The sequence below is a fragment of the Oryx dammah genome, unplaced genomic scaffold (genome assembly GCF_014754425.2).
Source record: "Oryx dammah isolate SB20612 unplaced genomic scaffold, SCBI_Odam_1.1 HiC_scaffold_28, whole genome shotgun sequence".
In the NCBI taxonomy this organism is placed as follows: Eukaryota; Metazoa; Chordata; class Mammalia; order Artiodactyla; family Bovidae; genus Oryx; species Oryx dammah.
Window position 1 is genome coordinate 52,253,767 of NW_024070212.1, and position 24,832 is coordinate 52,278,598.

Below are 24,832 nucleotides of genomic sequence, written 5' to 3' on the forward strand. Positions count from 1 at the left end.
CCTGGTGGGCTACAGTCTATGGTGTTGCAAAGACTTGGACACGACTTAAGCGACAGCACACACACACATAGTTTAAGGTGAACAGTAATTAGGTTTTAAAATGATCTAGCATAATGGTTTTCCAGCCAGCCAGTGTCTTATATCACTTGAGGCCACTTGAAATGGCATTTCTTTTATACAGGATCCAGACTGAAACTGAAAGCAATGAAGAGCGCCTTTTATAACAGACTCAACTCTAGGAAATCAGTAGCTCTTCTGTATGAGGAAAAGAAGAGCCTGATTTTGAAAATCTAAATCTGTAGCAAAATGTGAAAACTGGTCAGATGATTAAATCTGTGTTCCCAAAGTGCTTCTGCAGATTCTCTTTAGAGACTACACTCTTCCTCTAGGGTACAGCTGAACTGTATTAACATATTATTTCTAAAACAAGATTCTGGGTTGGTCATCTTTTCTGGAGTTAAATAGAAGATGAGTAAAATTTCATTTCAGTTAAATAACATCTCTTTATCCTCCATCAGTTTAGGAAATTATTTTAATAATTCCTCCTTAACCAATACTATATTTTATGAATAAGATTTATAGAATACATTTCTTAAAAGATATTTTATCTTGCAATAATTTCCCATGGAACTCTTTCTGGAGTTCTCCCATGGAAGCTGGGATATAACTACAAGGGTATTTTTCTTCAGTAATAATAATAAATTAGCATAATCAAATAATATTAAAATAAGTTATTATAAACATTAAAATATGATAAGTAGTAAAATAACAGTAAAAATATTGATTTAAAGACTAAAACAGCTAGCCTTATATTCTACATGTCTAAAATCATATTTTTATTTTATAGCCTCATGGAACAAAATAAAAACCAAAACAAAAGAGTGAGGCAGAAAGAGAGGGCAGGCAAGATGCTGTGATCCAGTTGATGAGGAAAAAAGAACTTTTTCTCTGGACTTGGGTCAGTGCCCAACCCTCATTGTCAGTATCTCTGTCTCAGTAAGTTCAGGGTCACTATCCTTAACCCAGTTAAGTTTCAACTCTAGAAGTTACAAGTTTAAGGCACTTAAAAAATGTATCTCTGATATTGTTGGGTATACTTTTAGTGGTTTGACAGAATTTTGAGCTGTAAACACTATGATTGATTCTATTTTATGAGATGAGCTCATGGCAATCCAGGTAGAGATTCTACTTTTCTAGCTGCTCTTGCATCCAGGTGTGGCCATGTGCACAAGCAGGATGATTAGAAGCATATGTGCCTTACTTGTGGGTCTATGCCAGAGAACTTTGAGCCTGTTCTCCACCTGTCACTCTTATCCATCTTACTATCTGGGAAAGAGTGAAGGCAGGAGGAGAAGGGGATGACAGAGGATGAGGTGGTTGGATGGCATCACCAACTCGATGGATGTGTTTGAGCAAGCTCCGGTAGTCTGTGATGGACCGGGAAGCCTGGCGTGCTGCAGTCCATGGGGTCGCAAAGAGTTGGACATGACTGACAGACTGAACTGAACTGAACTGATCTGGATATCAGCTGATGTGGCAGCAGTCAACCTTTGACTTTCCACATATTTGTGATGTCTTAGTGGGTACCGAACAGCAGAATGGAAGGAACCCGAAATTCTGAATGACTCTCTGGAAACTAGAGTGGTGGAACTGTCTTCTAAGTTATAGAAGACAAACCAAACCATCTCTATCTCCAGTGCCCTCACTTTATTCTCTCTTTGTGCCATCAGAGAGAGGGAGCTCAAACATGACTCAGCATGCCTGCTGCTAAGTCGCTTCAGTCGTGTCCGACTCTGTGCGACCCCATAGACGGCAGCCCACCAGGCTCCCCCATCCCTGGGATTCTCCAGGCAAGAACAGTAACCTTCAAAGTCTCTATCTGCTTGCGGAATACAGTCTATGAACCAAGTCTTTCAACTTTATTCTCAGTGAGTCTGTTACACTGGTTACATGGCCCTGATTACATAGGGGCTGATTAGCCCTTACTTTTGTAAATCTGCTCACTGCCTTCATTTGCTTTAAAATTTATTTCCTCCATTTACCTTTTTAAAAAGACTGAATCACTTTTTAAGATCCAACAGAAATGATACCTGCTCAGTGAAGCTATGTATGAAAAGTGAAAGTGCTAGTCACTCAGTTGGGTTTAATTCTGTGACCCCATGGACTGTACCCCACCAGGCTCCTCTGTCCATGGAATTCTTCAGGCAAGAATACTGGAATGGGTAGCCTTTCCCTTATCCAGGGGATCTTCCCCACCCAGCGATCCAACCCAGGTCTGCTGCATTACAGGCGGATTCTTTACCAGCTGAGCCACCAGGGAAGCCCAATTAATAACAAGGGTACTTTCAAAAGAGAGACACAGAGAGAGATTCAAAGCAAAAAATTAAAACCCCAACCCCCCTCTATTGCCTTCCCAAAATTATCCCTGAGAAACAATCACATCGGCTGCTCTGTTCCCACTGTGGAGTAAGGACACCGAAGACAACTGTGGAGGAGGGAGCTGCCTGGATTTTGCCCACATTCTGAGTCTCTAGCCTCGGTTAAGAAAGAAAAAAATCTGTAGCGCAGGATACTGCATGTGTCCTTTCGGTTTCACTACTCAGAAACCTCACCCATAACACATGGCTGTAAAAACCTGCTCGTCTTTCAACTTTTAAGGAGCAGAGCAGGTTTTCGGAGGAACCAGACTCAAGGGGAGCCCCAGGGAAGAGCCAAGGCAACTGGGAATTTGACACCCCGGTGCGCCAAGTAAGTTTCCTCCTACACTTCCCCTTCCAAGCACAGTTTTGTTAGCTAACAACAGTGGATCCCCTGGCGCAGACCCTACGCTGCTGGAGGGGAGGCTGCCGGCTGCCTGGGCGGGAGGGTGTGAGGGCCGCTTTGCGTCTTGCTTTGGATCTGGTGCGGCGGCTGCGAAATCATGTCCCTGCATGAGCTGCTCCTCCCGGGGACTCAGTTCCGGGCTGCGGCAAAGAGCCTCGCTTGGGAGGAGGAATCCACCCCTCCTCACCTCCGGAAAAGGGGGCTGAGGGCCTTTTTAGGACTGAGGGACTAAATCCCGCCTCCTAAACGAGGAGCTGAGTGGGGTTGCCCCCTCCTCCCTCCTGCCTCCTCCTCCCACCTCAGACACCTCCTGACTACTCTGCTGGGTAGTAGAAAAACAGAAAAGAAGGTCCGTAACATACGGAGGAGCCTGGTGGGCTGCAGTCCATGGGGTCGCTAAGAGTTGGACACGACCGAGCGACTTCACTTTCACTTTTCACTTTCATGCATTGGAGAAGGAAATGGCAACCCACTCCAGTGTTCTTGCCTGGAGAATCCCAGGGATGGTGGAGCCTGGTGGGCTGCCGTCTATGGGGTCGCACAGAGTCGGACACGACTGACACGGCTTAGCAGCAGCAGCAACATACAAGTTTATTTTTAAAAATTCTTATTACGTATTAACCATGTGTAATATTCCAAAAATTCTGCAGAGTTGCATGTATGTGAAATAATTCATTCTCACACTTTCCCTTAAAATAAACCATAAGGTCTAAGCCTATTTTTTCTCCTTCATTGTTTCCAAATGTGTAGTCCTTACCAAAAACAAAGCAAGACAAAAACACAAACATTATTTTCAGTTTCAGTTTCTTGTTTATTTCCCTTTGTGAGAATGAAAAACATGTCTCAGTTTCTTTTCACCTTCTGTAAAATGGCTCAGAACGTAAAGAATCTGCCTGCAATGCAGGAGACTTGAGTTTGTTCCCTGAGTGGGGAAGATCCCCACGCAGAAAAGAATGGCTACCCTCTCCAGTATTCTTGCTTGGAGAATTCCAGGGACAGAGGAGCCTGGTGGGCTACAGTGCATGGGGTTGCAGGTCAGACAAGGCTGAGCAACTAACACTTTCCATAAAATAGCAGCAGAGAAGTGGGAGGAAAAAAGAGAGCAAGGATGAGTGGTAAATAACTGGGAGCTTTTTCTGGACCTCACTGATCTGAAGAGCTCTGGAGAAGAAATGTTAATCCGTCAACTTTCTTTTGGATGTAAATTAGTCTTGAGATCAGAACTCTTAATTTCTCCTTCAAAATGGTATGTGAGGAATGGAGAGGTGAGGGAGAATATAGCCTGATGGCCTGGACTGCAGGATTCAGATTATGGCTTTAGTTCTGGGAAAACTCAGCTTTTCCATTTGCACCAGTGGTAGCTGGGAGCTGACAGCCTCTCATCCTGTCACATAGCCAGGACAGCAGCCCATGGTGTGGAAAGAACCCTGCCTGGAGAGATGAGAGATTAGGATCTTCTCCTGGTTCTTTGGAGGGGGGTAGGGGAAAGACACATTTTCTCCATCCATGACCTCAAGTTTTCTCACTTGTATATGCATTGAGAGACTCATCACTGGTTCTCAACAGGGCTCCGCACTAGATTCACCACCTACACCTTTTTTTGAGTGAAGACCAAGACCATACTTGACTCAGACAGTTCTGGCTGGTTTATTTATTGAATAAGGAAAAAAATGATACCCCCAAAACAAATAGGCAGCCTAAACATAGCAGCCTCATTTTACCCCCAGTCACACCCTTAAAAGTTGGGAAACAAGCATGTTGCCTCCTGGCCTTGGTTGTAAGCCATTGCTCAGGCCCAAGCTGCCTCTGACACCCCATGGGACTGCTTGTTTCTGGATACTTTCTGAAAATTGGGAAGGACCAACTCAGCACTTCTGGGAAATAAGCAGTGATTCCTTCTTCCAGGGAAGTTATCTCAAACTTCCCTGGTGGCTCAGATGGTAACGTGTCTGCCTACAATGCGGGAGACCCAGATTCAATTGCTGAGTCAGGAAGATCTCCTGGAGAAGGAAATGGCAACCCACACCAGTATTCTTGCCTGGAAAATCCCATGGACGGAAGAGCCTGGTAGGTTACAGTCCATGGGGCTGCAAAGAGTTGGACACAACTGAGCAACTTTCTTTCTCTCTTTCTTCTTCCTTAATGTAGTTCTGTGGTAGACATGTCCAAGAGTTGTACAGACCCTCCTGAGGGAAGAGTTCAGTTCTGAGTCTTTTTACATGGATATTTTTGAACAGTTATACTTCACTGAAGAACAGATATTCTTCATTGACTTTTTAATTAAGATATACTTTTTACTGGTTTATTACACACATCTTTTTCTTTCTCTGTCTCTTTTTTTTTTAACATACATCTTTTTCTTGATGTTGACCCACATTTCTATTTGGAAAAACAAAACCAATTTTCTGATGACTCAATTTCCCTACACAGAGGGTGATTGTTAAACTGTGTGGCCAAAAGGATTTTGATGACTTCTAAAAAGGAAAAGAAACAAAACCTGTTTCCCTTTTGGAACCCAAACTCCTTCAATCTCTTGAATAGTATAAATGGTTCTAAAGATATTGTATTTCATTGATTTGTCATATGTCAAACTGGAGTTGTCAGTCATCTCAGATTTTGATGAATACTTGCTATCCCTATCACCAATTCTAAGCTGTTCTCAACAACTAAGACCAGGAGACAGAAGAGATGCATGAAATCTGTGTCTTAACATTTCATGGTTTGTGTTCCCAAGGTCACCTTAGTCCCAGGTCCTCCTTCAGCATTAGCTTCACTGCTCTGTTTTATTTTTAATATGTTTTCCTGGGAAATTCTTCTTTCAGAATACACCAGAGTATGTTACCTGAAAAAAGATACTTTCATTTTTAAAATGCAGTGACTTGGAGATCTATAAAGATTAATAGAAAGGAAATCACTAATTTAGTAGCAGCAGATGTGGTTTATGAAGATTTTCCTACTTGTTATTTGGTCGCTAAGTTGCGTCTGACTCTTTGCGACCCCATGGACCGCAGCACACCAGGCTCCCCTGTCCTCTCCTATCTCCTGGAGTTTGCTCACATTCACGTTGATACTACATGGCTATGATAAATAATTAAAAAAAATCATTTAGATGTGTAGTTTTGTACAGATTTGTAGTTTCAGAGTTATTGATCATTCATCATGGCTGACTTACCCAGTACTGTGAATGCTCGTGGTGACCTTCCTGGATGCCTTCAATGATGGTGGTTCCTTGTTTGGAGAACCTCTATCCTCGTGTGGAAACTGAGCAGCTATGCAGAAGGAGGTTTCCACAAAAATGGTCCTGTCAAAGATGGCCTACAGAGAAGATGTAATGGAGTACTCCAGGCTTCCCTGGCTTCTCAGTGGTAAAGAACCTGTCTGCCAGTGTAGGAGACACATGTTCAAAGCCCTGGGTCAGGAAGATCCCCTGGAGGAGGGCATAGCAACCCACTCCAGTATTCTTGCCTGGAATGCCATGGACAGAGGAGCCTGGTAGGCTACATTCCAGGGGGTCACAAGAGAGTCGGATGCGACTTAGCGCCTAAACAACAACAATGGACTACTCCATCAAAATGACAAACCAGAGTCATTGAAGCAGTATGTGATAATTTGTCTTAATGGTTGATGCTTCATGTTACCTCTGATACCTTGAAGCCACACTGTTATCCACAGGTTTACTACCATTCATAGTAGATTCTGATTCTTTTGAGTAAGAGTGTTCTAATAGATTATATGACTCCAACTTATGTCCTTCTCTCCCAAGCTCAGTGCTTCCTTGGTGGATCAGATGGTAAAGAATCTGCCTGCAATGTGGGAAACCTGGGTTCGATCCCTGGGTTGGGAGGATCTCCTGGAGAAGGGAATGGCAATCCACTCCAGTATTCTTGCCTGGAATACTGACAAGACATGGACAAAGGAGCCTGGAGGTATATAGTCCATGTGATTGCAAAGAGATGGAAACAACTGAGCAACTAACACTCACTCTTTCCCAAAGTCAGGCAATTTTTCCGGATATCTGTCTGACCACTGAAGCAAAGTCAGTACAGAATTCAGATGTCCTCCTTGACAGAAACTTATAAACACACTTACGTTATTTTGAGCTTGTTGCTTTTACTGTGTATTCTCTCCCATTCATTGTAACCCAAGTTTCTCTGGGAAGATTCTCTTACCAGATATTTCTTTACTTTGCTTTTAGTGGTGGTATTATAAATCATGTCCTGTATATTGAATCTCAGGATGCTGCAAATGTGAGGAACCATAATGTGAAAAATCTCAGGATGCTACAACTGTGAGCAACCATAATACAAACCAACATTTCATACAGAAGACCAGGGGGCTTAGAAAGTTGCTAGTAGTCTTAGAGTATTTCAGTTTCTTTTTCTGAGGTGGGAGTAATTCAAGTTTCCTTAAACAGTTTTATTGAGGTGTAAAACAAACACTATAAATTTAATGCATTTAAAATTTACAGTTGATACAAATGTACCAAGTTGGGAAAGGAGTACTTCAAGGCCGCATACTGTCACCCTGCTTATTTAACTTATATGTAGAGAACATCATGTGAAATGCCAGGCTGGATGAAGCCCAGGTGGGAATCAAGTTTGTTGGGAGAGATATCAATAACCTCAGATATGCAGATGACACCACCCTTATGGCAGAAAACAAAGAAAAACTAAAAAGCCTCTTGATGAAAGTGACAAAGGAGAGTGAAAAAGTTGGCTTAAAGCTCAACATTCAGAAAACTAAGATCATGGCATCCAGTCCCATTACTTCGTGGCAAATAGATGGGGAAACAGTGGAAACAGTGAGACTTTATTTTCTTGGGCTCCAAAATTACTGCAGATGGTGACTGCAGCCATGAAATTAAAAGATGCTTGCTCCTTGGAAGAAAAGCTATGACCAACCTAGAACAGCATATTAAAAAGCAGAGACATTACTTTGCCAACAAAGATCCATCTAGTCAAAGCTATGGTTTTTCCAGTAGTCACGTATGGATGTGAGAGTTGGACCATAAAGAAAGCTGAATGCCGAAGAATTGATGCTTTCGAACTGTGGTGCTGGAGAAGACTCTTAAGAGTCCCTTGGACTGCAAGGAGATCAAACCAATCCATCCTAAAGGAAATTACTCCTGAATATTCATTGGAAGGACTGATCCTGAAGCTGAAATTCCAATACTTTGGTCACCTAATGTGAAGAACTGACTCATTGGAAAAGACCCTGATGCTGGGAAAGATTGAAGGTGGGAGGAGAGCAGGATGACAGAGGATGTCCCATGATGACTCGATGGGACATGAGTTTGAGTAAGCTCTGGAAGTTGGTGATGGACAGGGAAGCCTGGCATGCTGTTATCCATGGGGTTGCAAAGAGTCAGACACGACTGAGTGACCAAACAGAAGTGAACATATGTACCAGGGTAAATGTACAGTGATTTCACATAGAGAAGGCAGTTTCAGAAATCTTCCTGGAAGATGTGTGGGATGTAAACTGTGAAATATTTTTACATACTATCCAGGGTGGGATGTCTCCAGAAGAACCACAAACAGAAAAAAGATTGTGAAAAATATGAAAGGGCTTATAGTTACCTATTTGTAAACCTGCACATTCTTCTGTCTAGTAGAAGCTAGCATGTGGTTTGGTGGAGTTGAGGGGAGGCAACACTGGCAAGGAGGTGCAGGGGTAGCGAGGTGGGCGGAATCTTGGGAACTGCATTTGTAGGCAGTTGGAAGCAACCAGTGAATGTTATTCAGAACAGTTCACTTGTCAGAATACTTTAATGGAATTCTAGATATGACCTGCTTGACATGTCTTTGCCCCTTTCTGTCTCCAGAGCTAAAAGAAGATAAAAGAAGAATTAGAAGAAAGCTGCATGGATAAAGATGGGATCCTTCATGATACAGAAAAGACCTCAGCAGGTACAGGGGAGGGTTCTGCTCACAGTGGGGTGGGGTTCTGCTCACAGTTCTGCTGAAATGGCCCCTGAGACTCTGACAGGAGGAACTTCCAGAGGCAGGGACCTTCTCCTTCTATGAACACACTCTGTTTCATCTCATAATAATAAAGAGAGTTGTGGTTGTAGGTCCAGGCAGCCAGTCAGAGTCTTTCCTAGCACATTCCTAAACCTGCCCTGGATGTACAGTCACAGGTGAAGTCAGACATGTCTGTTTGCTTTTTCAAGACAGTTTGGTCACTGAGAAGGTGGAGGTTTGAGGGATGAGAAGTTGTAGCTCTCAGGACTGACTTTTGTTTTCTCCCCTCTCTAACATCTTCCTGGAGCAGCAGAGCAGTACAAAAGAGAAGCAGCTAAGAAGGAAAAGGATTCTCTTGAGCAAAAGATTAAAAAGCTGATACAAATGTTAGAGAACCAAGAAAGAGCCTTCAAGATATTTAGAGTCAAAATCACTGGCGAGATGAGAGAAAGAGACAACCTTCTGAGAAGGATGAACAAGAGGACTGAGATGCTGGAGGTAACTTGGTGTGGGTCTGGGCAGTGATGGTAGAAAAAGTCCTCAAACCCAAGGAAGGGATGGGTGGAAATTAAAGCAAAGTCATAGAGAGAAGCACCTTGGTCCTTGGCTACTTTTGACTCATTAGAAGCTCTGAGTTTTTAATGGTTTGTTGTTTAGTTGCTAAATTGTGTCTGACTCCTTGCAACCCCCTGGACTGTAGCCTGCCAGGCTCCTCTGTCCATGGAGTTATCCAGGAAAGAATTTTGGAGTGTGTTGCCATTTCCTTCTTCAGGGGATCTTCCCAACCCATGGATCAAACCTGTGTCTCCTGCATTGGCAGGTGGATTCTTTACCATTGAGCACAAGGGAAGCCCTTTTAATGGCTTAAATCCAAGCATTTGGGTTCTGATCACAGTGAGTTTCTGAAGATTCCAGGAGGACTTGGAACCTCCAAGCATTTATAAATAACCTTCCCATGATTTGAGAGAATAGCATTGAAAAATGTATATTTCAGTTCAGTTCAGTTCAGTTCAGTTCAGTCACTCACTCGTGTCCGCCTCTTTGCGACCCCATGAATCATAGCACTCCAGGCCTTCCTGTCCATCACCAACTCCCAGAGTTCACTCAGACTCAGATCCATCGAGTCAGTGATGCCATCCAGCCATCTCATCCTCGGTCGTCCCCTTCTCCCCCTGCCCCCAATCCCTCCCAGCATCAGAGTCTTTTCCAATGAGTCAACTCTTCCCATGAGGTGGCCAAAGTACTGGAGTTTCAGCTTTAGCATCATTCCCTCCAGAGAAATACCAGGGCTGATCTCCTTCAGAATTGATTGGTTGAATCTCCTTGCAGTCCAAGGGACTCTTAAGAGTCTTCTCCAACACCACAGTTCAAAAGCATCAATTCTTTGGCACTCCACCTTCTTCACAGTCCAACTCTCACATCCATACATGACCACAGGAAAAACCATAGCCTTGACTAGATGGGCCTTAGTTGGCAAAGTAATGTCTCTGCTTTTGAATATACTATCTAGGTTGGTCATAACTTTTCTTCCAAGGAGTTCAGTTCACTTCAGTCACTCAGTCATGTCCGACTCTTTGCGACCCCATGAATCGCAGCACGCCAGGCCTCTCTGTCCATCACCATCTCCCGGAGTTCACTCAGACTCATGTCCATCGAGTCCGTGATGCCATCCAGTAAGCATCTTTTAATTTCATGGCTGCACTCACCATCTGCAGTGATTTTGGAGCCCAGAAAAGTAAAGTCTGACCCTGTTTCCCCATCTATTTCCCATGCAGTGATGGGACCAGATGCCATGATCTTCATTTTCTGAATGTTGAGCTTTAAGCCAACTTTTTCACTCTCCTCTTTCACTTTCATCAAGAGGCTTTTTAGTTCCTCTTCACTTTCTGCCATAAGGGTGGTGTCATCTGCATATATGAGGTTATTGATATTTCTCCCCGCAATCTTGATTCCAGCTTGTGCTTCTTCCAGCCCAGCGTTTCTCATGATGTACTCTGCATGGAAGTTAAATAAGCAGGGTGACAATATACAGCCTTGACGTACTCCTTTTCCTATTTGGAACCAGTCTGTTGTTCTATGTCCAGCTTGAACTGTTGCTTCCTGACCTGCATATAGGTTTCTCAAGAGGTGGGTCAGGTAGTCTGGTATTCGTATCGCTTTCAGAATTTTCCACAGGTTGTTGTGATCCACACAGTCAAAGGGTTTGGCATAGTCAATAAAGCAGAAATAGATGTTTTTCTGGAACTCTCTTGCTTTTTCCATGATCCAGCAGATGTTGGCAATTTGATCTCTGATTCCTCTGCCTTTTCTAAAACCAGCTTGAACATCTGGAAGTTCATGGTTCACGTATTGCTGAAGCCGGCTTGGAGAATTTTGAGCATTACTTTACTAGCATGTGAGATGAGTGCAATTGTGCGGTAGTTTGAGCATTCTTTGGCATTGCCATTGTTTGGCATTGCCTTTCTTTGGGATTGGAATGAAAACTGACCTTTTCCAGTCCTGTGGCCACTGCTGAGTTCTCCAAATTTGCTGGCATATTGAGTGCAGCACTTTCACAGCATCATCTTCCAGGATTTGAAATAGCTCAACTGGAATTCCATCACCTCCACTAGCTTTGTTTGTAGTGATGCTTTCTAAGGCCCACTTGACTTCACATTCCAGGATATCTGGCTCTAGGTGAGTGATCACACCATCGTGATTATCTGGATCATGAAGAGCTTTTTTTGTACAGTTCTTCTGTGTATTCTTGCTACCTCTCCTTAATATCTTCTGCTTCTGTTAGGTTCATACTATTTCTGTCCTTTATCGAGCCCATCTTTGCATGAAATATTCCCTTGGTATTTCTAATTTTCTTGAAGAGATCTCTAGTCTTTCCCATTCTGTTGTTTACCTCTATTTCTTTGCATTGATCTCTGAAGACGGCTTTCTTATCTCTTCTTGCTATTCTTTGGAACTCTGCATTCAGATGCTTATATCTTTCCTTTTCTCCTTGCCTTTTTGCTTCTCTTCTTTTCATAGCTATTTGTAAGGCCTTCTCAGACAGCCATTTTACTTTTTTGCATTTCTTTTCCATGGGAATGATCTTGATCCCTGTCTCCTGTACAATGTCACGAACCTCATTCCATAGTTCATCAGGCACTCTATCTATCAGATCTAGGCCCTTAAATCTATTTCTCACTTCCACTGTATAATCAGAAGGGATTAGATTTAGGTCATACCTGAATGGTCTAGTGGTTTTCCCAACTTTCTTCAATTTAAGTCTGAATTTGACAATAAGGAGTTCATGGTCTGAGCCACAGTCAGCTCCTGGTCTTGTTTTTGTTGACTGTATAGAGCTTCTCCATCTTTGGCTGCAAAGAATATAATCAACCTGATTTGGGTGTTGACCATCTGGTGATGTCCAGGTGTAGAGTCTTCTCTTGTGTTGTTGGAAGAGGGTGTTTGCTATGACCAGAGAATTTTCTTGGCAAAACTCTATTAGTCTTTGCCCTGCTTCATTCCGCATTCCAAGGCCAAATTTGTCTGTTACTCCAGGTGTTTCTTGACTTCCTACTTTTGCATTCCAGTCCCTTATAATGAAAAGGACATCTTTTTTGAGTGTTAGTTCTAAAAGGTCTTGTAGGTCCTCATAGAACCATTCAACTTAACTTCTTCAGCATTAGTGGTCAGGGCATAGACTTGGATTTCTGTGGTATTGAATGGTTTGCCTTGGAAATGAACAGAGATCATTCTGTTGTTTTTGAGATTGCATCCAAGTACTGCATTTTGGACTCTTTTGTTGACCATGATGGCTACTCTATTTCTTCTGAGGGATTCCTGCCTGCAGTAGTAGAGATAATGGTCTTCTGAGATAAATTCACCCATTCCAGTCCATTTTAGTTCACTGATTCCTAGAATGTCGACATTCACTCTTGCCATTTCTTGTTTGACCACTTCCAATATGCCTTGATTCATGGACCTGACATTCCAGGTTCCTATGCAATATTGCTCTTTACAGCATCGGACCTTGCTTCTATCACCAGTCACATCCACAGCTGCGTATTGTTTTTGCTTTGGCTCCATCCCTTCATTCTTTCTGTAGTTATTTCTCCTCTGATCTCCAGTAGCATATTGGGCACCTACTGACCTGGGGAGTTCCTGTTTCAGTATTCTATCATTTTGCCTTTTCATACTATTCATGGGGTTCTCAAGGCAAGAATACTGAAGTGGTTTGCCATTCTCTTCTCCAGTGGACCACATTCTGTCAGACCTCTCTACCATGACCTGCCCGTCCTGGGTGGCCCCATGGGCATGGCTTAGTCTCATTGATTTAGACAAGGCCATGGTCCTAGTGTGATTAGATTGACTAGTTTTCTGTGAGTATGGTTTCAGTGTGTCTGCCCTCTGGTGCCCTCTTGCAACACCTACCAGCTTACTTGGGTTTCTCTTACCTTGGGCATGGGGTATCTCTTCATGGCTGCTCCAGCAAAGCGCAGCCGCTGCTCCTTACTTTGGACAAGGGGTATCTCCTCACAGTTGCCCCTCCTGACGTTGAACGTGTAACAGCTTCTCTAGGCTCTCCTGTGCCCGGGCCCAGACACCACTCCGTGGATGTGGGGTTGCTCCTCCTGGCCACCACCCCTGGCCTCGGGCATCGGGTTGCTCCTCCCAGCCTCCCTACCTGGCCTCAGGCATGAGGTAGCTCCTTCCAGCCTCTGCCCCTGGCCTCGGACGTAGGGCTGCTCCTGCGCTGTCGCATCCTGGCACTCTCGGCCGCTGCCCCTGACCTCGGACGCGGGGTAGCTCCTCTCAGCTGCCGCCCCTGACCTCAGACATGGCGAGGTCATGTATATTACCATATGTGAAATAAATCACCAGTCCAGGTTTGATGCATGAAACAGGGTGCTCAAAGGCGGTTCACTGGGACAACCCTGAGGGATGGGATGGGGAGGAAAATGTGAGGAGAGTTCAGGGTGGGGGATACATGTACGCACATGGCTGATTCATGTCAGTGTATGGCAAAACCCACAATACTGTAAAGTAATTAGCCTCCAATTAAAATAAATAAATTAACTTAAAGATAAAAACTTCCCCCAGAGCTTGTGTTGTTGTTTTGAGGGATTCCTGGATGATCTCTTGGAGTCAGTATTAAATAGGATTCCCAGGGTTATCAGGTGGTTATTCTGAGTGTATCTACTAGATGCCAGAGATGTTACTGGAGTAGTACATGTAATCTGTCTTAATAGTTGATTCTTCCTGTCACCCACTTTACCTCAATGCCATCTTATTGGCTACAGATTTACTACTATTCAAACCCTGATGGCTCAGTGGTAAAGAATCCACTTGCAATGCAGGAGACTTGGATTCAATCCCTGGGTTGGGAAGACCAACCCGGTCCAGTGTTCTTGCCTGAGAAACCCCATGGACAGGGGAGCCTGGTGGGCTATACAATCCATTGGTTCACAAGAGTTGGACACAACTTAGTGACTAAACCACCATCACAGTGGCAGGATCTTGATTCCTTTAAGAGAGTCTAAATCACTATATTACTCCAAGTGATCGTCTCCTGTTCCAAACTCAGGCACTTTTTCTGGAAAACTGTCTGACCTCTGAAGAAGAGCAAAGACACTCAGATGTCCTCGACAGAACATGCCCCAAATTTCTGTATCTACTTGGAAACGCCTAGCTTATTTTTAGCTTGTTGCTTTGTTTTTGTACATTCTCTATATTCACAGTAAACCAAGTTTCTCTGGGAAGATTCTCTTACCAGATCAGTCTTCATCTTTACTTTGCTTTTAGTTGTATTACTGTTAACTATATCCTGTAGATAGAATCTTAGGATGCTATGACTGCAATGAACCATAGAGATTATATAATGTAAATTAAACATCTTGCAGACATGGCTTCAGGAGTTGACAATTATTAGTAGTCACAAAGAGACTATTTTCCCAGATGGAGTAATTCAAGTTTTCTTAAACAGTTGTATTGAGAGATAATTAAAAAAAAAAAACTACAAATAAAATTTCATTTATTAAAAATACATGATTGATATGAATTACTCATGTGAATGTACACTAATTTCACATGGGGAAGGTGTTCTCTGAAATCTTCCTGAGAGAGGGATATGATGTAAATTTTGAAAAACTGGTACATCTTATTCAAGGTGGGATGTTATCAGAAGAGTCAAAAGCAGAAAAAATAGCATATGAAAAATATAAAAGTCTCCAAGTTTTCATATTTATAAAACTGCACATTCTTCTGATGGGTGGAAGGTAGCATGTTGAGGGGGAAGCAACATGGTGAGGAGGCTGCAGGGGTAGCCAGGTAGGTGGGATATGGAAAATTTACCTGTAGGCAGTGAGAAGCAACCAGGAAGTATTGCTTGAAACAGTTCATTTCTCAGAATGTTTCAGTGGAAGTTTAAGTTTGACCTACCTGACATGTCTTTGCCCCTTTGTGTCTCCAGATCTTAAGAAAGATAAGGGAAGAACAAGAGGAAGACTACATGAAGAAAGGTGAGGAGTGGAGAGAGGCTCAAGAAAGAGTGGATATACGTATATGTATATGTGTATATATATAATTATGACCGATTCTTGTTGTATGGCAGAAACCAACACAACATTCTAAAGCAATTTTATTCCAATTAAAAAAATGTTGATTAAAATTTGAAAAAAGAAAGATTCTTCATGATTCAAAAAAGACCTCAGCAGGTACAAGGTGGGCTCTCCTCACAGTAGAGAGGGGAGGTTCCTGCAGTGCCCTCTGGCACTCCGACAGGAGAACTTCCAGAAGGATGAGCTTCCTCACCTCTTGTGAACTCACTCTGCTACATCTGAAATAACAAAGAGAGTTGTGGTTGTAGATCTAGCCAGCCAGTCATGGCCTTTCCTAGCATGTTTTCACACCTGCCCTTTTGTGTGGTTGCAGGTAGATTCAAACATGTCCATCTGATTTTTTTCAGACAGTTTGGTCACTGAATGTGGAGGTTTGGGGGATGAGAGGTTGAAGCTCTCGGAGTTGACTGTTGTTTCCTTTCCTCTCTAAAGATCTTCCTGGAACAGAGGAGCAGATCAAAAGAGAGGCAAGTGAGAGGGAAAAAGACCCTTCTGAGCAAAACGTTGAAGAGCTGCAGCGACAGTTGGAGAACCAAAAGAGAGTTTTGGAGAGATTAAGAGCCAGAGTGAGAAAGGAGATAAGAGAAAGAGAGAAGACCTCAGCAGGTACAGGGGAGAGTTCTGCTCACAGTGGGGTGGGTAGGTTCTTGCAGCGCCCTGTGAAACTGCTACAGGAGGAATTTCCCAAAGCAAAGACCCTCTTCTCCTTCTCTGAACACACTCTAAGCTATATCTGAAAACAACAAGGTAAGCTGATATAGGTCCAACCAGGCTGCCAGGGCCTTTCCTAGCACACTCCCCAAACTGCCCTTGATGTGTGGTCACAAGTGACTTGAAATGTTTTATGTATCTACCTGCTTCTACATTTTGGTCAAGAAAAGTGGGTTGGATGCTGGAGAGTGTAGGTCTCAAATCTGACTGTTGTTTTCTTCCTCCTCTAAATCCTTCTTGGAGCAGAAGAGTGGGCCAGAGGAGAGGCAACTGAAAGGGGAAAGGAACCTCTTGAACAAAAAGTTAAAGAATTACAGTCAAAGATGGAGGGCAACAGAAGTGTCTTCTTGAAGGGAGCTAGACTCAAAATGACAAAGAAGATGAGAGAAAGAGAAAACCTTCTGAGAAGGATGAACAAGAGGTTTGAGATGTTGGAGGTAACCTAATATGGGTCTGGGCAGTGACTGCGGAAAAAGTATTGGGACCTCAGGAAGGCGTGGGTGGAAATTAAAGCACAGTCACAGAGAGAAGCACTATTCTCCTTTATTGCTTTCAATTCACTAGAAGCTCTGAGATTTTAATGGCTTATATCCAGGCATTTGAGTTCAGTTCACAGTTTTTGAAGAGTCCAGGAGGACCTTGGTATCTCCAAACATTTATAGAATATAAATAACTTTTCCAAGCCTTGTGCTGCTGTTTTGAGAGATTCCTGGCTGATCTCATGGAAGCAGTATTAAATGGGGTTCCCAGGTTTAACAAGTAGACATTCAAGTATGTTTAATGCAAGCAGGATAAGTTACTGAAACAGTACCTCATCATTTTTCTTAACAGTTGACACAGATTTAGTGCTATTCATAGTAGGGGGATCCTGATTTCTCTGAAAGAGTTCTAACAGACTATAATATTCTATTCCAAACTGAAGCACTTTCTCTGGACATCTGTCTGACCTCTGAAGCAACGTCAGTACAGATGTCTTCCTTGACTAAACACTTGTATAATTTCCTTATATGCTTAGAAAAGACAAGTTATTTTGAGATTGTTATTTTTACTGTGCACTTACTCCCATTCAGAGCAAATCAAGCTCCTCTGCAGAGCTTCTTCTACCAAAGCTTTCTTTATCTTTATTATGCTTTTAGTTGTATTGGTGTTATTCATATACTATAGATAGAATCTGAGGAAGCTACAGCTGTGAGGTACTATGGACATTATATTAAAACTCCCTACATTTCACCTGGAAACTCAAAGAATAAAGATACTTACTAGTATGTTTTACAGTATTTCAGCACTTTTTTCCTGAGATGCAGAGATTCAAGTTTATTTAAACAGTTTCATAGAGATGTAATTCACAAGCCATAAATTTCAGGGATTTAAATGTACAACTATATTTAATTAAATGTACATGTATAATTGATACAAATTTATGCACATAAAAGTACAGTGATTTCATATAGGGAAGGTGGTTTAGTGAATGTTCCCAGAAAAGATGTATGATGTAAATTTTGAAAAATTTGTGCATATTCTATATGGTAGAATGTTATCTGAAGAGCCAGAAGCAGGAAAAACAGCATACAGAAAATATGAAGGGGACCAAGGTTATGTATTTGTAAAACTGCACATTTTTCTGACTAGTGGAACCTTCATGAATGGTGGAAGCAACACTAGCAGAGGAGGCTGGAGAGTTAGTGAGGTAGGCAGGATTTTAGAAACTTGTAGGCAGTTGAACACAACCAGGTAATATTATTGAGAATAGTTCTTTTCTCAGAATATATCAATGAGGAGTTCAGGTTTGACGGGCCTGATGTGTCTGCCGCTCCGTGTCTCCAGATGTTGGGAATGATAAAGGACGAGCTAGGGGAATGCTGCAAGAAGACAGATGAGCTTTGTGATGCAGCCAAGACCTTAGCAGGTACGGGGGAGGGCTCTGCTCACCGTGGGTGGGGAGGTTCCTGCAGTCCCCTCTGAGAACTCTGACAGGATGAACTTCTGTGAACATGCTCTGCTTCATCTGAAAATAAGGTGGCTTGTGGTTTTAGGTCCAGTCAACCAGTCATTCCCAAATCGTCAGATTTCTAAACCTGCCGTTGGTATGTAGTCACAGGTGACTATAGCCAGGACCATCTCCTTTTTCACAACAGTTTGGTCACTGGGAAAGTGAAGGTTTAGTGGGTAGAGGAGGTGGTACCTCTCAGGGCTGACTGTTATTTTCTTTCCTCTCTAAAAACTTCTTGGATGAGCAGAATGCACTGAAGGAGAGCCATCTGAGAAGGAAAAGGAGCTTCTTGAGCAAAAGTATAAGGAGATAAGTCAAAAGGTGGAGGACCAAAAAAAAGACTTCGAAGAATTTGTAGGCAAAATGGTAGAGAAAACAAGACAAAGACAAAAGATTTCAGCAGGTACACAAATGGGCTCAGCACACAATGGGGTGGGAAGGTTCCTGCAGTGCCCTTTCGGAGTCTGATGGGAGGGACTTCCAGAAGCAGGGAGCTTCCTGGCCTGTGTGAACATACTCTGTTATATCAGAAAATAATAATGCTGGTTGCGGCTGTCGGGGGTTTTCCTAGGAGATTCCCCACCCTGCCCTTGGTGTGTGAACACTGGTGAATCCAGACATTTACATCTGCTTTTTCATGACAGTTTGATCATTGAGAAATTGGACGGTTGTGGGGGGAGGGGTGTGGTGTGTGAAGGGTTATAACTCTCAGATCTAATTGTTGTTTCCTCATCTCTCTAACATCTTCCTGGAACAGAAGAGTGTGTCAAGAGAGTGGCAGCTGAGAGGGAAAAGGAACTTCTTGAGCAAAAGGTTAAAGAGCTGCAGGAACAGCTGGAGGACCAAGAAAGGGTCCCTGAGGAATTAAGAGTCAAAAAGACAGAGAAACAAAGAGAAAGAGGAAAGACCTCAGCAGGTATAGGGTGGACTCAGCTCATGGTAGGGTGGGGAGGTTCCTGAAGTGCCTTCTATGACTCCGACAGGAGGAACTTCCAGAAATAGAGCTTCCTCTCCTTCTGTGAACACACTCTGCTACACCTGAAAATAACAAGGCGACTTGTGGTTAGAGGTCCAACCAGTCATCCCCTTTTCTAGCACATTCTTGCACCTGCCCTTATGTGTGGTCACAGGTGAATTTAGACATGTCCATCTGCTTTGCCCAGTTTGGTTACTCAGAAAGCAAGGGTTGTTGGTGGTGGGCTTGTATGTCTCGGTCTCAGGTGCTGACTGTTGTTTTCTTCTCTCCTCTCTCTAAAATCTTCTGGGAGCAGAAATGCTGCCTGAATTGGAGGTTGCTATGAGGGAAAAGAAGCTTCTTGAGCAAATGGTTAAAAAATTGCAGCAAAAGTTGAAGGACCAAGAAAGAACCTTTGAGAGATTTAGAGACAAACTCACAAAGGAGATGAGGGAAAGAGATGACCTTCTGAGAAAGATGAATGAGAGGATTCAGACGCTGGAAGTATGTCTGGTCTGGGTCTGGGCAGTGACTTTGGAACAAAGCCTGAACCCTCAGGAAGGGATGGGTGAAAAATAGAACAAAGTCATAGAGAGAAGCACTACTGCTCTTCACTGCTTCTAATTCATTGGAAGCCCTGAGTTTTAAACAAGATTCTTTAACAGTTTAAGTTAAACTTCAAGTTTCAAGTTCTTACGCAATTTTATTGAGTTATATTTCACAAACCATAAATTTCAAATATTGAAAATGTATAATATAATTGATACAAATTTAACCAAGTATTTACAGTGATTTCACTTGGAGAATGTGCTTTATGGAATGTTCCTGGAAGAAGAGCGTGGTGTAAAATTTGAAAATTTGTACATATTATCCAAGGTTAGATGTTACCAGAGGGTTGCAAGCAGTAAAATACAGCCTATGAAAAATATGAAGCAACACAGGAATGTTACTCAGAGGAGTTCATTTCTCAGAATATTTCAGTGGAAGTTTAGCACAGGTTAGACCTGCCTGACATGTCTTTGCCTCTTTCTGATCTCCAGCGCTTACTGAGGTTACCAGAAACACTAGAGGAACAGGACATGAAGAAAGGTGAGCTCCTTTGTGATGCAGGAAAGAAACCTAGCAGGTGGACAAGAGAGCTCAGCTCACAGTGGGGTGGGGAGGTTCCTGCAGTGCCCTCTCAGACTCTGACAGGAGGAAATTCCTGAAGCTGGGAGCTCTCATTCTGGGAATGCACTCTGCTTCATCTGAAAAAACAAGGCTAATTGTGGTTGCTGGTCCAGTCACTTGGTCAGGGCCTTTCCTAGAAGATTCCCAAACTTGCCCTTGTGTGTGGTCACAGGTGCATTTAGACATGTCCATCTCCTTTTTCATGACAGTTTGATCACTAACAGAGTGGAGGGCTCTACCTCTTGGGGTTGACTGTTGTTTTCTTCCCTTTCTAAAATCTTCCTGGAGCAAAAGAGCAGGCCAAAAGAGAAGCAGCTGAAAGGAAAAACAAGCCTCTTCCACAAAAGGTTAAAGAATTGCAGCAAAAATCGGAGAACCAAGAAAAAGTCTTCGAAGTATTAAGAGTCAAAATGACAGAGGAGTTGAATGAAAGAGAGAAAGCCTCAGCAGGTACAGGGAAGGGTTCATTTCACAGCGGGGTGGGGATGTTCCTGCAGCACCCTCTGAGACTGACAGGAGGAACTTCCTGAAACAGGGAGCTTCCTCACCTCCTGTGAACACACACTGCTTCATCTGAAAATAACCAGAGTTGTGGTTGTAGGTCCAGCCTGCCAGTCAGGGCCTTTCTTAGCATGTTCCTAGGTGTATGTGGTGTGGTGGAGGAAATGGCAACCCATTCCAGTATTCTTGCCTAGAGAATCCTGTGGACAGAGGAGCCTGGTGGGCTGCTGTCCCATAGGGTTGCACAGAGTCGGACATGACTGCAGCAACTTAGCATGCATGCATGCTTGCACTGGAGAAGGAAATAGCAACCCACTCCAGTGTTCTTGCCTGGAGAACCCCAGGGACAGAGGAGCCCGGTGGGCTGCCGGTCTATGGGGTCACACAGAGTCGGACACGACTGAAGCGACTTAGCAGCAGCAGCAGGTGTATGTGCACATGTCTACCTACTTCTTTGGGACAGTTTGGTCCCTGAGGATATGGTGGGTTGGGATTTGGGGGGTTGTAGCTCTCAGGTCTGACTGTTGTTTGCTTCCTTGTCTAAACTCTTCCTGGAGCAGAAGAACAGGTCAAAAGAGAGGCCGCTGAGAAGGAAAAGGAGTATCTTGAAAAACAGGTTAAAGAATTGGAGCAAAATGTGGAGGACCAAGAAAGAGTCTTCCAGAGGTTAAGAACTGAAATGACAGAGGAGATGAGAGAAAGTGAAAAGGCCTCAGCAGGTACAGGGGAGAGCTCGTTTCACAGTGGGGTGGGGAGGTTCCTGCAGTGCCCTCTGAGACTCTGACGGAAAGAACTTACTGAAATGAAGAGCCTCTTTTCCTTCTGTGAACACACCCTGCTTCATTTGAAAATACCAAGGAGAGTTGTGGGTGTGGGTGCATCCAGCCAGTTAGGGCCTTCCCTAGCATGTTCCCAAATCTGCCCTTGATGTGTGGTCACAGGCACAGGTGGAAATGTCTACCTGCTTCTTCAGGACAGTTTGGTTACTGAGGATATGATATGGAGGGTTGGAGGTTGAGGGTTATAGCTCTCAGGTCTGACTGTTGTTTCCTTCCTTCTCTAAACTCTTCCTGGAGCAGAAAAGCAGATCAAAAGAGAGGCTGCTGAGAGGGAAAAGGAGTCTGCTGAAAAACAGGTTAAAGAATTGGAGCAAAATGTGGAGGACCAAGAAAGAGTCTTCCAGAGATTAAGAACTGAAATGACAGAGGAGATGAGAGAAAGTGAAAAGGCCTTAGCAGGTACTGAGGGGAGAGCTCGTTTCGCAGTGGGGTGGGGAGTTTCCTGCAGTGTTTCTCTGAGAACTCTGACTGGAGGAACTTCCAGAAGCAGGGCCCTTCTTTTCCTTCTCTGAACACACTCTACTACCTATGAAAACAACAGGCCAGTTATGGTTGTGGGTCCAGCCAGCTGGTCAGCACCTGTCCTAGCACACTCTCACACCTGCCCTTGATGTGTGGGCACAGGTGAATTCAGACATGCCCATCTGCTTTTTTCAAGAAAGTATGGTCACTGAGAAAGTGGCGGGTTGGGGATTGGGGATTGTACCTCTGACTGTTGTTTTCTTTCCTATGTATAATTTTCCTGGAGCAGAAGAGCAGGCCAAAAGAGAGGCTGCTGAGAGGGAAAAGCTTTTAGAGCAAAAGCTTAAAGAATTGCAACAAAAGTTTGAGGACCAAGAAAGAGCCTTCAAGGCATTTAGAGTCCAAATGACAGAAGAGGAGAGAGAAAGAGACAACTTTCTGAGAAAGATGAATAAGAGGATTGAGATCCTGGAGGTGAGTCTGGTCTGGGTCTGGGCAGTGACTATGGAACAGAGCCCTGGAACCTCCGGAAGGGATGGGTGAAAATTAAAGCAGAGTTGTAGAGAGAAGCACCATGATTCTTTACTGCTTTAGATTCACTAGAAACCCTGGGATTTAAATGGTTTATGTCTGGACACTTGATACTTTCAAGAATTTATAGACTATAGACAACTTCCCCAGGGCTTGTGCTGCTGTTTTAAGGGATTCCTGGCTGATTTCTGCACTTTTCCTGGAGCCAATATTAAGTGGGATTCCCAGAGTCATCAGGTGGATGTTCTCAGAAGCAGATATTGGTTCACGTTACTAAGCTTCCTGCTAGTTTTCAGGCTGCTACTACATCCAAAGACCCTAATATAGATCCTTGCTAACTTAAAGCATTCAAATATGCACAGACTTAGAAATATGGGCAACTGCCAGCTCCTAATTTGGCTGCAGTTGTCTCCAGGTGAGTTTAAACTGTCAGTCAGCCTTCAGTAGAGGAGAAGTTCTGTCTTCTCCCATCTGGAATTATTTATATCAGTTTTCTTGATCAACTTAGGAGTTCTCAATATTTCTAAGATGTGGAGAGAATTTGTGCCATTCACAAGGAAGGCCCTCACCTAAATAGCATAAACGTGGCTGAAATGTCTTATAAATTGTCCTCATGCCTGGTTAGGACTGTAGGGAAACCCTAGTGATGGGTATGAGTAAGTTTGTGCTGTGCATCCTCTCACCATCCAGACCTAAACCAGGAGATGTTTCTGATGAGCATAATAACTTCTCATGATCCTTTAAGAAAGAACTCTTTAAAAGAAAATAAATTGTTAATGGAAAACCTTGTTTTTGAAATGAGATTTTGAAAAGGTTTCTGTTTACTAACACATCATACATTTTTAGGCTGCAGTGAACAATGATAATGACAAGGATGATGAGGAAAGCACTGAAAAGTATTGAACTTCATAGACACAGGAAGATAATGACAAAGAAAATACTTCACAGCCTTTTGTTTTAGTCTCAGTTTGGGAGAAGATAAAACATGTGTGGTCACTAATTAATCAGATTTTTTGTTTGTTTCTTTTAAATTCTGGTAATATTAAAAGTTTTCACAAGTGCTTTTTTGATCTGGATTATTTTTATCTATGTATGTACTTTTTCTTTTATCATTAAAGTTTTAATGTAAAAAATAGAAAAATCATCTACTATAGAACATCAATTCCTGGCCCACAAAGGAAAGAATTAGTGTGGTTGGATAATTAATTTAAGTGGAAATGGAAGCAACTGAGTAGAAGACAAAGAGAATGTCAAATTTGTAATATCTTGAAAAAAAGAAAAATTGTATTAAGTAATGCTTCAGAAAGTCACATATGAATAATTATACAAATGAATATGTATACTGTTTTCTTGAGAGGAAAGGACTAATTTCTTATACAAAACAACTGTGTTGCTGCTGCTGCTGCTGCTAAGTCGCTTCAGTCATGTCCGACTCTGTGCGACCCCATAGACGGCAGCTCACCAGGCTCTGCCGTCCCTGGGATTCTCCAGGCAAGAACACTGGAGTGGGTTGCCATTTCCTTCTCCAGTGCATGAAAGTGAAAAGTGAAAGTGAAGTCGCTCAGTCGTGTCCAACTCTTAGCGACCCCATGAACTGCAGCCCACCAGGCTCCTCTGTCCATGGGATTTTCCAGGCAAGAGTACTGGAGTGGGGTGCCCTTGCCTTCTCCGAAACAACTGTGTTACTTCACCTGTAAATTTTGTGTGTTTTGAGTTAAAATTTCACAAAAGCTGATTGTAAATTTTAAATTGAGCTGATCAAACACATTAAAAAGCCATGAAAATTCAGAAGGGGTGCAGGGTTTGGGAAGTTTTCAGCCATAATTTCTTCTATAAATGAAGTTTATAGAACTGCAGTCATTAGAACAATGTGCCATCAAAGCATAAATCTGAAAACAAAGAATAACAGCATGCTGCATAGTCTAAAAATAGAAGCAACAACATACCTGATTAAAAGTATGTGAATAGTGTTGTTTCAGATCAGTGAGACAATATAAACAGTACATGAAGTGTTGTCAGTCTACTGGACAGCCATATAGAATGAGAGTGCCTAGATCACTTGTAAATCTTGCACAAATAATATTCCAGCTTGACTTTAGATTTAAACATTAAAAATAATCTTGATAAAAACAGTAAATGTCAGATAGTTATAAAATAAATGTGGAAACTTGAATTTATTTTTAAGTGACATAAAACTCAAAGATACACATTTTATGATTTTGGTGTCCTCTTTTACATCTTAATGTTTATCATTTTGTTGTTCATTTTTGTTGTCACCACTTTCACAGAAACTT

The 24,832-nt window shown here is 42.8% G+C and overlaps 1 protein-coding gene across 7 annotated transcripts; it reads left to right on the forward strand.

The window, feature by feature from the left end:
* Nucleotides 1-2,492: 2,492 nt before the first annotated feature.
* Nucleotides 2,493-23,600, forward strand: LOC120856887 (trichohyalin-like). Of its 7 annotated transcripts, none has more exons than XM_040232364.1 (16): nt 2,557-2,748; nt 8,648-8,732; nt 9,097-9,284; nt 15,232-15,280; nt 15,827-15,985; nt 16,337-16,527; nt 17,915-17,996; nt 18,328-18,483; nt 18,838-18,996; nt 19,352-19,539; nt 20,076-20,124; nt 20,494-20,655; nt 21,267-21,425; nt 21,786-21,944; nt 22,297-22,481; nt 23,385-23,600. In XM_040232364.1, exons 2-16 carry the CDS (start codon nt 8,687-8,689, stop codon nt 23,439-23,441), a joined length of 1,989 nt encoding a protein of 662 aa, XP_040088298.1. In that variant the 5' UTR covers nt 2,557-2,748; nt 8,648-8,686; the 3' UTR covers nt 23,442-23,600. The 7 variants fall into 7 exon arrangements, 6 of the variants coding, with proteins under 6 accessions (XP_040088302.1, XP_040088300.1, XP_040088301.1 ...); XM_040232363.1 differs by having other exon boundaries at nt 2,562-2,748; nt 16,334-16,527; XM_040232365.1 differs by having other exon boundaries at nt 2,579-2,748; nt 16,334-16,527; nt 20,500-20,655.
* Nucleotides 23,601-24,832: the final 1,232 nt, after the last annotated feature.